The 17,638-nt window shown below is 45.5% G+C and overlaps 3 protein-coding genes across 7 annotated transcripts; 1 reads left to right on the top strand and 2 right to left on the bottom strand.

The window, feature by feature from the left end:
- The first annotated feature begins 521 nt into the window (after positions 1-521).
- Positions 522-10,499, top strand: LOC104418576 (hypothetical protein). 4 transcript variants are annotated; one of them, XR_001981372.2, is made up of 8 exons: positions 523-6,088; positions 6,174-6,424; positions 6,505-6,634; positions 7,072-7,270; positions 7,352-7,684; positions 7,781-8,469; positions 9,258-10,138; positions 10,237-10,499. XR_001981372.2 is itself a non-coding variant. In XM_039301592.1 (7 exons), exons 1-7 carry the CDS (start codon positions 1,049-1,051, stop codon positions 9,882-9,884), a joined length of 7,248 nt encoding a protein of 2,415 aa, XP_039157526.1. In that variant the 5' UTR covers positions 522-1,048; the 3' UTR covers positions 9,885-10,438. The 4 variants fall into 4 exon arrangements, 2 of the variants coding, with proteins under 2 accessions (XP_039157526.1, XP_010028258.2); XR_005546432.1 differs by having other exon boundaries at positions 9,258-9,944; positions 9,980-10,438; XM_039301592.1 differs by having other exon boundaries at positions 522-6,067; positions 9,258-10,438.
- A 710-nt stretch (positions 10,500-11,209) lies between these two features.
- On the bottom strand, positions 11,210-14,080 carry LOC104418577 (pentatricopeptide repeat-containing protein At3g16610). Its single transcript, XM_018862398.2, has one exon. It carries the CDS (start codon positions 14,078-14,080, stop codon positions 11,210-11,212), a length of 2,871 nt encoding a protein of 956 aa, XP_018717943.2.
- A 953-nt stretch (positions 14,081-15,033) lies between these two features.
- Positions 15,034-17,638, bottom strand: LOC104418575 (red chlorophyll catabolite reductase, chloroplastic). Of its 2 annotated transcripts, XR_720708.3 has the most exons (3): positions 17,245-17,638; positions 15,448-16,123; positions 15,050-15,344 (listed from the first exon to the last, which is right to left on the bottom strand). XR_720708.3 is itself a non-coding variant. In XM_018863267.2 (2 exons), the coding sequence occupies exons 1-2, from the start codon at positions 17,449-17,451 to the stop codon at positions 15,512-15,514; spliced, it is 819 nt and encodes a 272-aa protein (XP_018718812.2). In that variant the 5' UTR covers positions 17,452-17,638; the 3' UTR covers positions 15,034-15,511. The 2 variants fall into 2 exon arrangements, 1 of the variants encoding a protein (XP_018718812.2); XM_018863267.2 differs by having other exon boundaries at positions 15,034-16,123.

Genomic DNA, 17,638 nt, shown 5'->3' with positions numbered 1-17,638 from the left:
TCGATAAAAAAATTCTAATATTCTTGAAAAATGACTTATTGAAAAATATTTCCAAAAGTGTCAAATTTTTCACTGAGTATATAAAGCCCTAGATTAAATAGGAGGGCATAAGTGCTTCAATTTAAAGCCCTAGATTAAAATTAAACTTTCTATATAAACACAAGAGAGCACGGGACATCCCATTCAAATAGGAATACATATACGAAAATACAGCCCCTTGCAAAATCGAAACATAGTCTAACCGACCTTGAATGTCCTAATTTCAAATGAGACACAATCCAAACCGACTTGGGAAGTGAACATCCCATCCCACAAACTCTTTTCTCTTGCTTCACAACGCAACAGGAAAGGGGGCAATCGTGATTTGACGAGATTCCCAGAGAAACGGCAAATAGCACAACTACAGAAGAACTTTGGGGGCACAATATGTAATTACAGCAAAGTTACAGGCTACAAACCTTAAAAAAAAGAAAAGGAAACAACTTACTCTTTATTTCTTCCTCGTCCTCGAATCCTGTCTCCCTCGTCTTCTCTCCCTCTCTCTCTCTCCTCCTTCTGCACCAGTAGGGCTCCCCATTTCGCACCTCCTGCCTCGCTCCCCCCCACCGGCGCACGTTACCTCCCCGCCGGCTATCCTGCGCCTCCGGAGGTAAGCTCCCCGCCGCCCTGCGCCTCTTCATTTCGGTCTCCCTCTCCCCCCTTCCGGCGCGCCCGATCACTGTGACGAAACCCTAATTAAACCCCCGCGCCGGCGTCGGGTCGGGCCATTTCCGGGTCCTCCGCTTCGGCTCAGTCGATCAGTTCGATCAGTCATTCCGCCCGCCGGAGCTCGGGGCGGCTTTCGATCGGGGTTCCGGGGGTGCTGTTGTTCCTGTTCGATTCCGCCGCCGCCGTCGTATCGATCTTCCGGCGTTAGATCTTGTGAGGTTTGAGTTGATTCGTATTGGTTGGGGGCGGGGGCCGGGGCCGGGGGCGGGGGTGTTCTTGCTTTGATGCGTTGGCGGAGATCTGAATCCGCGGCGGGACGAGTGAAGTGTTCGGGTCGGACATGGCCAACCCGGGAGTCGGGAGCAAATTCGTGTCAGTGAACTTGAACAAGTCTTACGGGCAGCATGCGCAGCACTACCAGGGGAGCTCTTATGGCCATAGCCGAGCCCGGGTGGGTGGTCACGGCGGTGGAGGTGGAGGTGGAGGTGGAGGTGGAGGTGGAGGTATGGTGGTGCTTTCGCGGCCTCGTAGCTCACAGAAAGCTGGGCCCAAGCTTTCTGTTCCACCCCCCTTGAACTTGCCGTCCCTGCGGAAGGAGCATGAGAAATTCGATACCTTGGGAACCAGCGGCAGTGCTGCTGGCGGAGGGGCGAGTGGAAGTGGGATGAGGCCCGGTTCATCTGGTATGGGATGGACTAAGCCTGCAAATGTCGGATTGCAGGAGAAGGAAGTTTCTGGTTCTGGTGATAAGGGTGTTTCTGGGGCAGTTGATCTGGATATGCATAGTGCTGTTGATGCGTTGAACAAGGGAGGTAGTGCATATATGCCACCTTCGGCTCGGCCTGGACCTGTGGTGTCTGCATATCTGCCGGTGGAGAAACCTACAGTTTTGAGGGGAGAGGACTTCCCCTCTTTGCGAGCTGCGGTTCCTGCTGTATCTGGCTCATCACAGAGGCAGAAGGATGGTCTGAATCTGAAACAAAAGCTGTTATCAGGTGAAGAAGCAGGTAATGAGCAGAGGCCAAGCTCTCATACGAGCTCCCTTGTTGATATGCGTCCTCAAGGGCTGTCATCTCATCATACTTTTGCTAATGGAGTCCATCAAAATGGCGATGGGAATCATACTTTTGGCAGTTCTCGAACGTCCGAGCAGAGTCGAAAGCAGGATGATTACCTTTCAGGGCCACTGCCTCTTGTTCGCTTGAATCCAAGGTCTGATTGGGCTGATGATGAGCGTGATACTAGTCGTGGTTTGATAGAACGTGGCAGAGATAATGTCTTTTCAAAGAGTGAAGCCTATTGGGATGGGGATTTTGATATGCCCAAGGCAAGTTTTCCGCCTCTCAAACCGGTTCATGGTTCTCTTGACAGGTGGGGTCAGCGTGACAATGAAACTGGGAAATATTCTTCCAGTGAAGTCCATCGAGCAGACCCTTATGGCAGAGATGTGAGAATATCTGGTGGCGAAGGCAGGGAAGGAAGCTCATGGAGAATATCTTCCCCCATTCCAAAAGGTGGAGCTGGTGTGCAAGAATCCAGAAACGACAGAAACAATCTAGGTGTCAGGTCATTTATGTTGAGTACTGAAACAAAAAAGGATAACAAGCACGTGGCTTCACCTTTTAGAGATGGTGCTCTAGATGATCTTGGAAGGAAGGACAATGCTTATGGACAAGGCGGGAGACTGTTGTGGAACAGCAATTTAGATTCATTTAATAGTCGAGGAACAGAGCGGATGGCGAGAGACACCAAATACCCTGGTGATGGTCCACAGAATAGTTCAGCATCCAAAAGCTCATCTGGTGGTAAAGGCCTTCCTGTGAATGATTCAATACTTAATTTTACAAAGGACAAACGCCCGTTTTCGAAGAATGAAAAGCCTTATCTGGAGGATCCTTTCTTAAAGGATTTTGGTGATGGACGGGATTCTCTTTCTGGAAGCCTGGTTGGCATGGTGAAAAGGAAAAAAGATATGCTTAAGCAGACCGACTTTTATGATCCTGTCAGGGAGTCTTTTGAGGCTGAACTTGAGAGAGTTCAGAAGATGCAAGAGCAGGAACGACAGCGCATTCTTGAGGAACAAGAAAGAGCCTTGGAGCTTGCCCGTCGGGAAGAGGAGGAGAGAGCTAGGCTAGCCAGAGAGCAAGAGGAAATGCAGAGAAGGCTTGAAGAAGAAGCCAAAGAAGCTGCCTGGAGAGCAGAACAAGAAAGGTTGGAAGCCTTGCGCAGAGCTGAGGAGCAGAGGATAGCGAGGGAAGAGGAGAAGCGGAGGGTTCTCTTAGAGGAAGAGAGGAGAAAACAGGCAGCTAAGCAAAAGCTTTTAGAACTAGAGGAGAGGATGGCCAAGAAGCAGGCTGAAACAGTAAGAGGTAGTAGCAACTCTCTAATTGCAGATGAGAGGTCTGCAGCGTTGCTGAAAGAGAAAGACACTTGGAGAGTAGCAGATACAGGTGATTGGGAAGATAGTGAAAATATGGTTGAGAGGATTACTACTCCAGTATTTTCTGATTCTTCTACTTTCAATAGAACATTTGACATGGGCAGCAGGCCAAATATCTCTCGGGATAGTTCAATATCAATGGAAAGAGGGAAAGCTTCTAATGCATGGAGAAGGGACCCATTTGAGACAGGGAGCAGCTCAACCTTTGGTCTGGCAGAACAAGAGGGTGGTCATTATGGCCCCAGACGAGATGCATCACATGGAGGAATAACATTACAGAGGAAAGAGTTCAGTGGAGCTGGATATGTCCCTTACAGGAATTACAATAGAGGAGGGTTGTCAGAGCCTCAGATGGATGATTTCCCTCACACGAGAGGGCAAAGGTGGAATCTTATTGATGGAGATCCTGTTAATAGGAATCCTGAGCTTGATCCTGAGTTTCATGAGAATTTTAATGAGAGGTTTGCTGGTGATGTTGGGTGGGGACAACGTCAGTCCCATGATTATCCTTATCCTCCATCTTCTGAACAATTTTATCAGAATTCTGAGGTCAATGGCTCTTATTCTTCTGGGAGGTCAAGGTATTCCATGAGGCAGCCTCGTGTTCTTCCTCCTCCTTCATTATCTTCGCTGCATAAGAATGCACGTGGAGGTGAAATTGAGCATCCAGGACCATCATATTTACTAGATAGCGAGATGAAGCATACAGGGTCTGCACAAAGTGGATCTACTCTGAATGTGGGTCACAGGGTGGGTAATCAAGAGGATGTGGATCATGACTTAGTTGTTGTCAAGCAAGAGAACACTGATGAGCAGAAACTAGATCCACATATTGCACCAAGGTGTGACTCCCAATCCTCTCTCTCTGTTTCGAGCCCCCCTGATTCTCCTATTCATCTTTCTCATGATGATTTGGATGAATCTGGGGACTATCCTGTGAAGTCAGCAGCTGGACAGGATGGAGATTTTCTCATCCCTGAAAAGGAAGCTGTTGTCTTACCAACCAATGCTGGGCAGGTTACAGATGCTCCTGGATCTATTTCTAGTGAGGACGGAGGAGAATGGACTGAGGAGAATGATGAACTGTTGCAGGAGCAAGAAGAGTATGATGAAGATGAAGAGGGATACCGGGAAGAAGATGAAGTACGAGAAGCAGATGATGAGATTGGAGATAGACATCAAGAGTTTGATGATATTCACTTGGAGAGTGAACGTTCAGCTGGGCTTGGGGACAATTTGGTTTTAGGCTTTAATGAGGGCGTTGAAGTTCCTGTGCCAAGTGATGAGTATGAACAAAGTCCAAGGAACAGAGAACTTGCTTATGCAGTGCTGTCTGTTTCTCTTGGCCATTGTCAAGAAGAGGAGTCCTCAGTCAGACTGAGCAGTGATGTACGGACTGGTCAACATGTTGATAGTTCTCCTCAATCAAGCATGGATGCTTCATCTAGGCTGCTGCAGGAAGCAGAGAAAGCCATGCAAGGCCTGGAGATTAAGCCTAACAACATTGATGTTACGTCAGCAGCTTCTCAGATTTTGGATAACACGGATGCTCCTGTCAGGCATGTAGTTCCATCCAGTGGCAACTTGATATTGCATTCTACTGCATCTGCTGTTGCTGCTCATGCTGAAGCTCCTAAGCTTCAGTTTGGTCTGTTTTCTGGTCCTTCCTTGATACCATCTCCTGTGCCAGCTATTCAAATTGGTTCCATACAGATGCCTCTTCATTTGCATCCTCAAGTTACTCCATCTCTTAGTCCAATGCAGCAAGCACATCCTCCTATTTTTCAGTTTGGACAGCTCAGATACTCATCTGCATTTCCTCCAGGAATTGTGCCCATGGCTTCCCCGCCAGTATCATTGGTTCAGCCAAGTGTTCCAGCTAATTTTTCTTTTAACCATAATCGGGATGGCTCTTTGTCAGTTCAACCAAGTCAAGAAATCCCTGCCCAAAATCTTGTGAAAATGGATGATGCATCTCTGTCAGCGGAAAGCCAGCCAGGTGTTGTTCCTAGGCACTTCATTCTGCCTCAAGACAAGGCAATGAAAAATTTAAATCCGTTACCAGCGAGAGAAAAGGCAGAAGGCATGTTGACCATACAGCAGGATCGAGCAGAAAATTCTCAGTTTGTCGAGGGCAAAAATGTTCCAGATTTCCAATTAGAGCAGCTGGACCAACAGAATGAAGGTGGCAAGAACTACAAATTCATGTCAAATTCGAAAAAATGGGAAGGGCAGGGCATAACTGGGATTCCATCGTCTCAGGCCATCAGGAAAGAGAAGGATTTCAATGGATCAAGGGTTCATGGCTCTGTAAATGGTGGCAAAGTGAAGCATTACGTGTTCAAGGTTAAAACCCCTGCATCTAGATCATCTATTCCAGAAAATGAGGTTTCCCAGTCGGATTCTGCAGGATACCAAAGAAGGCAGAGACGTACTGTTAGGCGAACTGAGTTCAGAGTCAGAGAGAACAGTGAAAAAAGGCGATCAGCAATCCCTGGTTCACCCTCCCTCCTTGGGCTTGATGACAGGTCAAGTGTAAATGCTAGAAGCGCAGGAAGAACTGGTTCTGGAAAGGCTGTTTCATCAAATAATTTGCCCAAGCGGACATTTGAGTCTGAAAGTGTTAGATCTGGCTCAATGAATACTCAAGAAGTGGAATCTCGAAGCAGAAATGAAAAGCGATCTTTAAAAGAATCGATCTCAAAGAGCCAGTCTGTTCATCAGCCACTCTCTCTTGAGCAAATCCCTAAGAGCAATGTCCATGAAGAAGATATTGATGCTCCTCTTCAAAGCGGTGTTGTGCGTATTTTTCAGCAACCTGGAATAGAAGCCCCTAGTGATGAAGACGACTTCATTGAGGTGAGGTCAAAGAGGCAAATGCTGAATGACAAGCGTGAGCAAAGAGAGAAAGAGATCAAGGCAAAGTCCCGTATCGCAAAGGTTTCATTAAATTTCTAGCTTCTCAATAGCTGTTGTCACTGAGATGTTGCTTACTAATGTTGTTTGTGATTCCGTTTTATTCTAGGTGCCAAGGAAGTCTCGTCCCTTGCAAAATAATAACTTCCCCAGTGGCTCCAAGAGAATATCTTCTTTGAGAAGTGGAGAAACATTGACCACGGGTCACACTGACTTCGCCACCGCAGATGGACGTGATTTGGCAAATATTGAAGTATCAGTTGACTTTAGTGCCTCCATGGCGTCACAACCATTGGCTCCAATTGGGACACTTGCCGCTAAAAGTGAAGCTCAGGGTGATTCAGTTCCCCAAAATATCATGTATATACTCTATAAATCCTATAGTTGCATTGAAAGATGAAGTACTTTATTTCAATTTTCATTTTCCTCTCTCGGTGCAGGTCCCCCCTTCCAGGTGACATTGGAAAGAGCCTTGGGCCAGCTCCAGGCTCAATATTAAAGAGCAAGAATAAGGTCATGGATAATGTTCAACCTTTGGACTCTTGGGGTAATTCGGGCATTAACCAACAGGTTAGTCGCATTCATGGGAAATTGTTGATAGGCTGTCTGGTGATTTATATATTTTTAAGCACCAACTTCTTGTTTCATTTGTCTCTCAAGGATTATGTGTTTTCTAAGATCCTCATGAATTAGGATCTTTTAGTTGGTTTCTTTGCGTTATAGTAAAATAAAAGCTGTGTAACTATCTAAATATTGATTTGATTTTATACGAGTTAAATTGGGGCTTGGTTGATGTGACAAGCTTTATTAGACTGGACAGTTTTTCTAGCTTTATTCACAAACTTATAGGATGATCCGTGGAGTTTCCTTATTTTTGTTTGAAATTTTTGCTCTATTAATGCAAATAAAAGTGTGTAGAAGAGGAAGAACTTGCATTGATCCATCCTTTATAGTCTGATACTGCTTTCTGGATATGATGATTTGAAAGTGATTAAATTTTGTTGTAGGTTATGTCCCTTACACAGTCGCAACTTGACGAGGCAATGAAGCCCGCTAAATTTGATGCACATGTTTCTGTTGGAGAATCTAGTTTTACAGTCACTGAGAGTAGTGTGCCATTGACGTCCATATCAGCAAAAGACAAATCGTTTTCTTCAGCAGCAAGTCCAATAAATTCACTGCTTGCAGGGGAGAAAATTCAGTTTGGTGAGCATTTTATCCATGCTAAGTAATGTACCGCAAGATCCAATTATTGACATCCTTGTGTGTGGTTATTGCCAAATTCAGGTGCGGTAACATCTCCAACGGTTCTTCCTCCTAGCAGTCATGCTCTTTCTCATGGGATTGGCCCTCCAAATTCATGTCTTCCAGATGTTCAAGTTTCTCATAAGCTTCCTGGAGCTGAAGATGGTTGCAACATTTTCTTTGAGAAGGATAAGAACTCAGGTGAGCCCTGTGTTCATCTAGAAGATAGTGAAGCTGCAGCTGAAGCAGCTGCTTCCGCTGTTGCTGTTGCTGCAATTAGCAGTGATGAGATAGTTGGGAATGGACTGGGTTGCTCTGTTTCTGTTTCAGATGCCAAAACTTTTGGAGCTGTAGATGTTGACGGGATATCCGCAGGTAGTGAAGCCTTTCACAGCTTTGTGGCAAGCATTCTTTTTTGGGTTTAGTGGAACATGTGATTGATCATGTATGCTTTATTGTTAATTTTGTTAGGTGTAGCTGGTGAGCAGGAGTCAGCAAATCACTTAAGGGCAGAAGAGCCTCTGAATGTCTCTCTTCCTGCTGACCTCTCTGTTGAAACCCCTCCCATTTCCATGTGGCAACCGTTGACAAGTTCACAGAGCACTTCAAGCCAGATGCTTTCACATTTTCCTGGAGGTCCACCATCTCATTTTCCTTTCTATGAGATGAACCCAATGATGGGGAGTCCAATATTTGCTTTCGGTCCCAATGAAGAATCTGCATCTACACAACAGCAATCACAGAAGAGCAGTGCACCCAATTCAGGGCCACATGGGTCCTGGCCACAAGGCCATTCTGGTGTAGATTCATTTTACGGTCCTCCAGCTGGATTTACTGGCCCTTTCATCAGTCCCGGGGGTATACCTGGAGTTCAGGGCCCACCGCACATGGTTGTCTATAACCATTTTGCACCAGTTGGGCAGTTTGGACAGGTTGGCTTGAGTTTCATGGGCACTGCTTTCATACCTTCGGGAAGGCAACCTGATTGGAAGCACAATCCTGCGTCCGCTCCAATGGTTGGTGAGGGAGATATGAACAATTTAAATGCTGTTTCTGCCCAGCGCAATCCAGCAAACATGCCTGCTCCAATTCAGCATCTTGCTCCTGGCTCACCTCTATTGCCCATGGCTTCCCCTATGTTTGATGTGCCTCCTTTCCAGGTAGTCATCTATTCTTTCTGGCTCCACAGTCAGATCCCTGGTAGCTTTTGTCACAATCATACCTGATATAGCTCTCATAGTGTTTGTCATTTAAGCATGAAACTACTAAAAGAGTGACAATTTTGGGATTTGCAGAAGATGACAATAGCCATAAATCATAAAGCAGGAGGTCCATATTTGTTGAAACTGAAATGAAAGGACATGGTCCTTATCTTTTTAGGAGAAAATATTGGAAAAAGTGATAAAAGAAAGAAGTTACTTGATTTAGAACTGCTGTGAATCTTTTATGGCAAACTTGCTGGTGACAGTATCCAGAAGAGACATTCTGGCCTCATGATGTCTTTTCTATTTTGAAGTTAAGCAGCAAGATGTGAACAGGCTACACGAAGTGATTGCTCTGTGTGATGTGATAATGTGTTCTTCACTTGGTGAACAAAAGACCGGATGTCAAGGACCTTGACCATTATAATCTGCATACTAGAATTGTGGTCCTTGAAGCTTATCTTTCCAGAAGAGCTCTAATATTGGACCTCAATTTTTGTTGGCATAAAGCCTTAATAAAAGCATTACTTAACTAAAGTAAGTCAGGAAAGAAAGAAAACTTCTGCCCTTCAGACTACAGACTGGATCTTTGTAAGTAAATATAGGGTGGGTCTTTCACATGGTAGAGGTGGAGATTTAGGAAATTTGATTTCTTCTTCTTTAAGTTGGAGTAAATAGTGTTGGTTGTGGATTTGTTGTCACTGCCTTCTAAGACACTGATTATTGGTTGAAATTTTTCTTTGCAGACCAATCCTGAGATGTCGGTCCATACTCGATGGACGCATCTTCCTGCTTCTCCTCTCCAGTCCTCTTCAATGTCTTTGCCAATGCAGCAGCAACAAGCTGGGGCACTTCCTGCACAGTTTAATAATGGGCCTTCTGTTGACCAATCGCTAGCTGCAAACAGATATGCTGAGACTCGCACCTCAACTCCAGAAAGCAGTCGGAATTTTCCTGTGGCAACGGATGCCAGTGGCAGCCGGTTGCCTGATGAGCTAGGGCTGCTAGACCCATCAAGCTCCAGTTCAGGGGCTTCTACTAGTATTGTCACCAAGAATTCACCTTTAAATGCCAGCAACGTTAATCATCAGAATCGCAGTGATAATGACGGATGCAGCTCTGAAACAGCTGCAGTTTTTGAGAACAAATCTTCCCAGCAGAGAAGTATTTCTTCCCAGAATTACAGCAGCTCTTCTGTGTATAATTATCAGAGAGGAGGCCCTTCTCAAAAGGGCAATGAATGGCCTCACCGTCGAACAGGTTTTCCAGGACGGAACAATTCTTATGGTTCAGAAAAGAGCTTTGCTTCCTCCAAGGTGAAGCAAATATATGTGGCTAAGCAGACTATTGGTGGGAAAACAGCAACCTCATAAAAGACCATGGAAAGGTGATGCGGTCATGGCAGATAAAAGTGTGACATTTGGTATGCTCCACTATGGAACTTCTTTTTTGGGAAAGAGTGGCTTGCCTTGAAGGTGACTGCTGAGATCTGGGATTATGTAAGACTATCAAGGAGCCATGCGAACCTAATAAAACTTGCAGAAAGTATCTCAGGATAAGCATTTTTGGATTATTGTTACTGCTGAGTTCTAGAACAGGTACATCCAGCGTGCTAGTTGATCTACTGGTAAGGATGCTGCTGTCCTTGGATCATTTGGTGTTTGGCTCTTAGTTTTTTTTATCTTCATTCTTTGGGTTTATGTGAACTGATTGTTTATTTTCTAGGGGGGAGAAAACCTCGGAAATTTGGTGACCCAACTATTTTTTTACCATGTTGGTAATCTTGATGTGTAGACTGATACGTCCTGTGGAAAAATACGTGTTTGTAGCAGAGTATAATACTAATGGCTTTCATGCTTGTCATGGTGTTGCAAGGCTTCCATGCTTTGAGGAAATATAATTTGATATTTCCAGTACTTGTATTGTATGTGCAACATCAGTTTTTCTCCAAGAATTCAAGAATCGATGGCATCATTAGTTATTAGGCACCTCAACTAGTGTATCTGATTACCTTGTGGAGAATTGTAAAAGAAGATAATATGAGAAAAGTGGCGGAATGTATGCTTGTGCCATTGTACGCACATTTATGTCTACGGAGGGAGATAAAGAGATTTGTGCGGAGAGATTGATGTAGTCAGACTTTAGCTTCGGATAGCTGTCTTAAAAGAAAATTTGAGAATTAAGGCAGCATTGGAATGTCTCGGATCCATCGGTCCGGAAAATGGTGAAATCAATGTCGTGATTTGATTTCCATCTGATTGTTCTCTACAACAGACCAGCACTTTCGCACTTCAGCTGCCATTGCGGCGTTGCATGGGAGAAAATATTGCCACTTTGATCCAAGCTACAGTTCACATCAGCCACGAATTTGTTTTAAAAGCACGTGATGTCGAAAGTTACTATATTGAGGCTCACCCCGACAAATATTGAAACTTCCTCAACTCACAACTATACGAAGCTAAAATCCCTCAAAGTCTCCAACCAAAAAGAAGGTGAGCACCCCTTAGAACGTCAGAATAGATTACCCTGCTATACAAATAAATTATCTCGCCTCACGGTTCTTCATTTACCACGTCACTCTCTCGCTATGGATTCCAATGAATTTGCTGGAACCATACTGCCAATCATGTATGGCTGCGGCTTGTGAATTCTCAGAACGGTAGGACTGACGTCTCATTCTGCTAAGTAACACGATTTCTTAACTTCCATGAACAAGACTATAGCCAGGGACTTTGCTCAACCTCCTCCTTTCCATGTCAGACCTCACTCTACTAGCATCCATCCACCGTCCCGCCACTGCATACGTATTGTGGAGCATCACATATGATGCAGAGTTGCTCGGGTCCACTTCCAACAGCATTTTGCAAACTCCCTCTGCGATTTCAGCATTTCCCTGCACCGAACAAGCACCCAACAAAGACTCGAGAAGGGCAGTGGAAGCTAGATGAGGTGACCCTTTAACAATCTCGAAGGCCTCATGCAGATGTCCTCTTCTTCCGAGGAGGTCTACCATGCAAGAATAGTGTTCTGTGTTTGGAGATACTCCCCGTTCAACCATAGAACGAAAAATCATCTTGGCTTGATGAACTAAGCCGGCATGGCTGCAAACTGACAGGATACTCAAATAAGTGACGGCATCTGGTTTCGTGCCAGTGAGTTCCATCTGCGAGAGAAGGTTGAGAGCAGCCTCGAAATTTCCATGCATCCCATATGCATTAATCATCACGCTCCAGGAGACTAAGTCCTTTTCGTTGGAACTGTTGAATAGATCCCTTGCTATTGATAAGTTTCCACATCTTGCATACAAGTCAATAAGGGAATTGTTGATCGCAATATCTTTCACAAAGCCCTTCCGTATCACGTAAGATAGCACAGAATGGGCAAGATTTGCAATGGTTAGTTGAGCAGAAGCAGAAATTAAGATTAGGACTGTAACATGGTCAGCCTCCAATCCCATATGAAGCAACTGGCAGAAGGCATCGACTGCTTTGTTCGAATTTTTTGTTTGGACATGCATGCTCATTAAGGAATTCCACAAAGAGATGTCCAACCTATCTCCCATTTCAAACAACCTGAGGCTACATCTGATACTGTCAAATCTGGTGTACATGGATATGAGTGACGTAAGTAAGGGAGTGTCTTGTAGAATCCCTCTTCTCAGAGCAAAGGCATGTATGGACTTGCCTTGCAGCTCAGAACAACATGAAGGCAATAAATTTATCAGAGTAACATCATTTGGTGTATTGTAATCCTCCTCCATCATTTGATGAAACAACACAAGGACATCACCATCAAGTCTTTTGCGCCGATAGCCAGTCATTAGAGCATTCCATGAGACCAAATCTCTTCTAGGCATGATCTTGAAGAGCAAACTACCAGAATCGAGATCTCCACAGTTACCATACATGCTAATAAGAGCATTTACTAAAGCAACATCCAAGGCAAACCCCATTTTGATGGCGTAACAGTGTAGACTCATCCCTTGTAGCAAATGGTTAATTGAAACATAACTCGGGAGAATACTTATCAGACTAACAAAATCCAACTTCCTTTCTTCCTTTTGCATAAGATGACCAAGCTCCCACGTTTTTTCAATATGTCCAGTGTGTACACATCCCGAAATCAAAGTATTCCACGATACAACATCTCTTGAGGCCATTCTGTTAAATAGAGCAAATGAGGAAGTAAGGTCATGACATTCACAGTATAATGCCAGGAGAGCATTTGACACATTAAGATTGGAGACAAAATCCATTTTCTCACTAAATGCATGGACAGATTTTCCCAATAGAATTGCTTTAAGTTTGGAGCACGCAGAAAGAATGCTAATAATTGAAACTGGATCTGGAGTCAATCCTACAAATTGCATTTCAGAGAAGACAGCAAAACTTTCATCCAATAGCCCGTTATGCACATAACCTGAAATTAATGAATTCCATGTCGGCAAGTTTCTGTCAGGCATATTATCGAAAAGCCACTTGGCTGAATTTATGTCCCCATGCTTGGCATAAAATGATACGAGGGAGGTTCCCACTGATACCTGACAACCTATTCCATGTTTCATTGTTAAAGCATGAAGGCATTTACCATGCACAGGATCACGCAGATTTTCACATGCAGGGATGATACACACGAACGTGACGGCGTCAGGCTGAATTCCCGATCGAGTCATTCGATGGAATATGTCAAACACATCAAGTACCCTCTGTTTCTCCTTGTAAGCGTGGATCAAAGCATTCCAAACAGGCACATATTTTTCTTGAAGAGACTCAAACAGATCTCTTGCGCTACATAGATTATCGTCTAAAGCATACATTGATACCAAAGCAGGAGCCAAATATCCATTCGACAGATGTCCAGATTTAAATGCAAGTCCATGGAGAGATCTGCCGACGTCCAAACGTCCCAGGCGCGTGCACGCAGGGATTACGCAGGCCAGAGTACTCACATTAGGCGTCAATCCCACCGCGCGGATCTTCCCGAAAAGCTCCAGCGCTTTCTCGCGGAGGCCATTCCGAGAAGAGCCGGCGATCAGGGCATTCCAAGAAACTAAATCCGGCTCAGGAATTAAACCAATCAGCTTGTCTGCAACCTCCAAACGACCCGTCTTCGCGTAAAAATCCAACAACGCGGTCTGCACCACAACATTGGCCTCGAACCCGGCTCTCAGAGCGACGCAATGCACCTCCTTCCCGACATCGAGAGCGCCGAGAGCGGAGCAAGCCTTGAGCACGGAGGGCAGAGTGAAGCTGTCGGACGGGCAGCCGGAACCTCGGCATTTCCCGTAGACCCACACGACTTCCTCGTACAACCCGTGATCGCAGAGACCCCTGACCATCGAATTCTGCAACGGCAGAGTCACGCTGCGGGTACCCAAGAAAGTAGACAGCGCTAGACTCGGATAGCCCAGACGGAAACAGGACCTGACGAGCTCGCCGATCAAGGGGCCCTCCTCAGCGAGCCCGCTCACGATGAGGAGGCACTTCAGGGGCTTCAGACGGTGGGGGTCTTTGCAGAGCTTAAGCGCGCGGGCGAAGCGGGCGACGGTGGCGGAGCCGGCCGAGGCCATTGCCGGGATCGTTCAGGCGGTGCGAAGGGTGTTAGAACTTTGGAGGAGGCGAAGCGTGGAGCCATGGGGGAGTTGGACGGCGTGGAGCGGCGGGTCTGGTTCGCATCTCTTGGGCCGATTCCCGCCAGTGGGAAAATGGAGGACGGTGTGAGGGGGGAGAAAACAGGGGAGTGGAATCGAGTTCGACCCGGTTGGGATTGGTGATGGAGAAAATGGAGGAGTTGGATTTTTAATGAACGTGTCGGTCAAAGTTGTATCGAACGGGGGGCAATTAGGAAACTGTTCATAGGTTTAAGACCACGTTAATCACCTTTGGAGCCGCGATTTCACTATCGAAATTTAAATTGTCACTATGGAAGTTCCTACCTAAATTCGACAAAGTGAGGGACCCCATTTCTCAACTCGATTTTGATAGACTGTTTTATTATTTATTTATTGTTAAATGGGTTAATTATATTATGTAAATTGGTTTAGAATAGTAAATACAAAATAATATAAATGTTAAATGAGTTTATGATTTACTTAGATCCAACTTATCTCTATGACTCTTTCTTCACTCTCTACTGTGTCTTCATTTGATTTCGTGCTCACTCGCTCCATGTTTTCACCTCACTTTGGGTTTGAGTTTTTCTAAATTTAATTAAATATGAAAATGTTTTAGCAATATAAATTGGATGGAATCAAATATGAGTCACTAAAATTATAATGCATCAGAATGGGTTCATCAAATTATTTTTCACTTGACCCTTCCATTTGATAGACTTTCTCCTAATATAACTTATCAAGCAATGGAGTGCAATTGTCACCCCCAAAGTTGAAATTTTAGCATTACTTTTATCAAACAAGTCCGGCAATTTGAGAACCCATCTCATGCTTTCCCCGGTTCCAATCCTCTCGGTTTCGCCTTATGATTTGTTGATGCGGTAAGATCTAGCCCATTTAGAGAGCACCAATAAGGGTACACAGTTATATTCAAACAGCTCGTAGGACGAGTCGGCAATTCAGTTGAATTGAACATCGTCGAAACATTGGATACATTCTCACCATATACGTCATCTTACTTTACACAACAGTCTGAACATTCATGTGATACAAACAATGCTTCGGATGCTGTCCATGAGAGCCTCGTGAATGTACACAACCTTAATCCTGTTCATCAATCCTGGTTTCCTCGAGAATGCTGGCCTAGTCGGCTCTGTCCGTGCTGAACACAGTTCGCAAGACTAGTGAGCCTTTGTGGCCTTCATTCCCTTCAGGCTCAATCCTGCATTCAATAAAGGGCGAAAACTCTGAAATGGTCTACTCTTATAATGACAGGCGAACTTCACCACTAATTTGAGAAATGAGTACATAAGAGTGGCTCTTACAGAAGCTCCCCCATGAAAAGGTGAAGGAGAGACAATTTCTACACTGGTCCCATGGCTCGTCAGTTCATACACCATAAACCTCTCTCAGCACATCCAATACTCTGTTAGCTATTTCTGGCCCAAACAACCTCGGAAAGCTGGACCCGAGATCGATCTCGATAGTTTTCCTCTTAGTTATCCCGTCCCTTCTCTCTAAGTACGCTCCGTCCTCCTCGTCCACATTTCTATCCACAGCGGCACACTTGTCCAGCCATATTCCCAGGACCTCTCTGGCAACAGGAGAGACGTGACTCTCAATAATCTCGTCCAAGCGTTCCGCTTTACCTGCCTCACTCTCTATGCGAAGCATGATAGCTGTGGGAGAGACCACGCAGCGTATGTAAAGGGATGAGGAGAAATAAGGCTGAGCCTCTGGAAGCTTCTCGAGCGCTTGCCTGCGGGACTCCAACTGGGTTTCCTCGTAGAATGTCGAAAGGTAGTCAGGGGAAGTTACGAGGTCCTTGCGTGGTGGTAAATCAAGGATTAGGACCAATGATGTTGGGCTGCTCCGTATGAGCTCAAACAGAAAATTCGGAGCATCGGTTGAATTGTTGAGGTAGGCCGAAAGGCTGGTTATGTTCAGCGATCCTCCAGTTGGAAGCTGACAGTTTAGCCAACTTCCTAACAAGAAATCAACCTGACAAACCAAAACAAAATAATTAAACGAACAATACATGTCCCAGAACTGAACTCAAAATTCCCAAGATGATCTATTTATCACAATAATCTACAGACGATTGACTTGGTGCAGGTTCACAATCATCACAAACCACCATGTTTCGGATGGATATAAACAATAGTTCCAGGGAAAGACAGTGAACATACAAAAGTTAATCTGCACTTGAAAGAATCTAATCACTGTATCAGACAGTGTCATCAGAACATCAGCTCTATGAAAACTTTCCTAAAGGGTAAAAAGCTGTAGACCAAAGCAATCAATGGACTCCACAAAGCAATAGCAAAATAGTGGCAGACAGAATAAGTTCCTTAGCTATTGCCTATACAGCCAAGCAAAAAGATTGCTTTGATGAGGTTGAGGCCTACAAAGCCTTCCATTTCCAGAGCAACACAAAGGAGATGCATCAGAGCAGGACCTCCAAAGAGCGCTGCAATTTCTGCCACCAAGAACTTGGCAACTGGACCTCACAATTCATCCAGTCCAGATTCGATCCATAAGTTATAGCATCTAGCTATGAGTAGACTACATCAAAATGGAGAGCAGCTAAATTTCAATCATAGTAGAACAAGAACTCGATTGTTCATGCCAAGTATTTCTTGCCAAGCTATCCATTCATCAAGGCTCGTGGAATTATGCACCATACACATCATCCTATATGAGAAGATCTACAGGTAATCCACACACAAATACGAAGCAATCACTTCTGTGCACGAGCAGCTATCGCGACATGAAGGAAACTTCTCGAGGACCTCGGCATGGAGTATACACATACATACACCATGCTTCGTCGAACGACTAGGAAAATATATCCTCAATCCAATAGCTAAATTGGACAAGAACTTCAGATCATGGTTGTTCAAGCTCTCCCTCTCTCTCTCTCTCTAAAATCCACTCTCAAGCTTCTCTCACGACTCACAAGCTCTTCTCTCTCTCTCTCTCTCTCCAAGATCCACTCTCAAGCTTCTCTCACGGCTCACAACCTCTTCTCGCGCCTTCAATTTCGCCACCGCGCTCCGTCGCAGACCGCAAAACCGACGGAAAAATCACCATCTCTTGAAGACGGAAAGAGCGAATCGTACCTTGGATGAACCCTGGCCGCGCCTCACGTGGAGGGATCCCCGGGCCGAGCCGGCGTCGTTCTGGTAGTACCGGACGTCGTGCGGGAGAGCGCAGGGGAGCAGCTGAGGCCCCAGCCGCTCCTCCACCGCCGACACGAGGCCGATCATCAGGCTCCGGTGCGGGGCCGACACGTGGGGGAACTCCATGAACTTGTCCGCAGCTTCCATCGAGGACGCCGGCGACGGCGATCGAGAGGGAGAAGAAGCTGCGGACCGAGCGAAGGAAGAGCGAGGAGGCGGGAACCGAGAAGGCGACGGCGACGGCGACGGCGGCGGCGGCGGCGACGGGGGAGAGCAGCGAGGAGTGGCGGAAGACGACTGCCATTAGATTCCAACGGACACCAAAATATCTGCC

This window comes from Eucalyptus grandis, chromosome 9 (genome assembly GCF_016545825.1).
Source record: "Eucalyptus grandis isolate ANBG69807.140 chromosome 9, ASM1654582v1, whole genome shotgun sequence".
Classification (NCBI taxonomy): Eukaryota; Viridiplantae; Streptophyta; class Magnoliopsida; order Myrtales; family Myrtaceae; genus Eucalyptus; species Eucalyptus grandis.
This window is presented reverse-complemented; position numbering and strand designations above follow the sequence as displayed.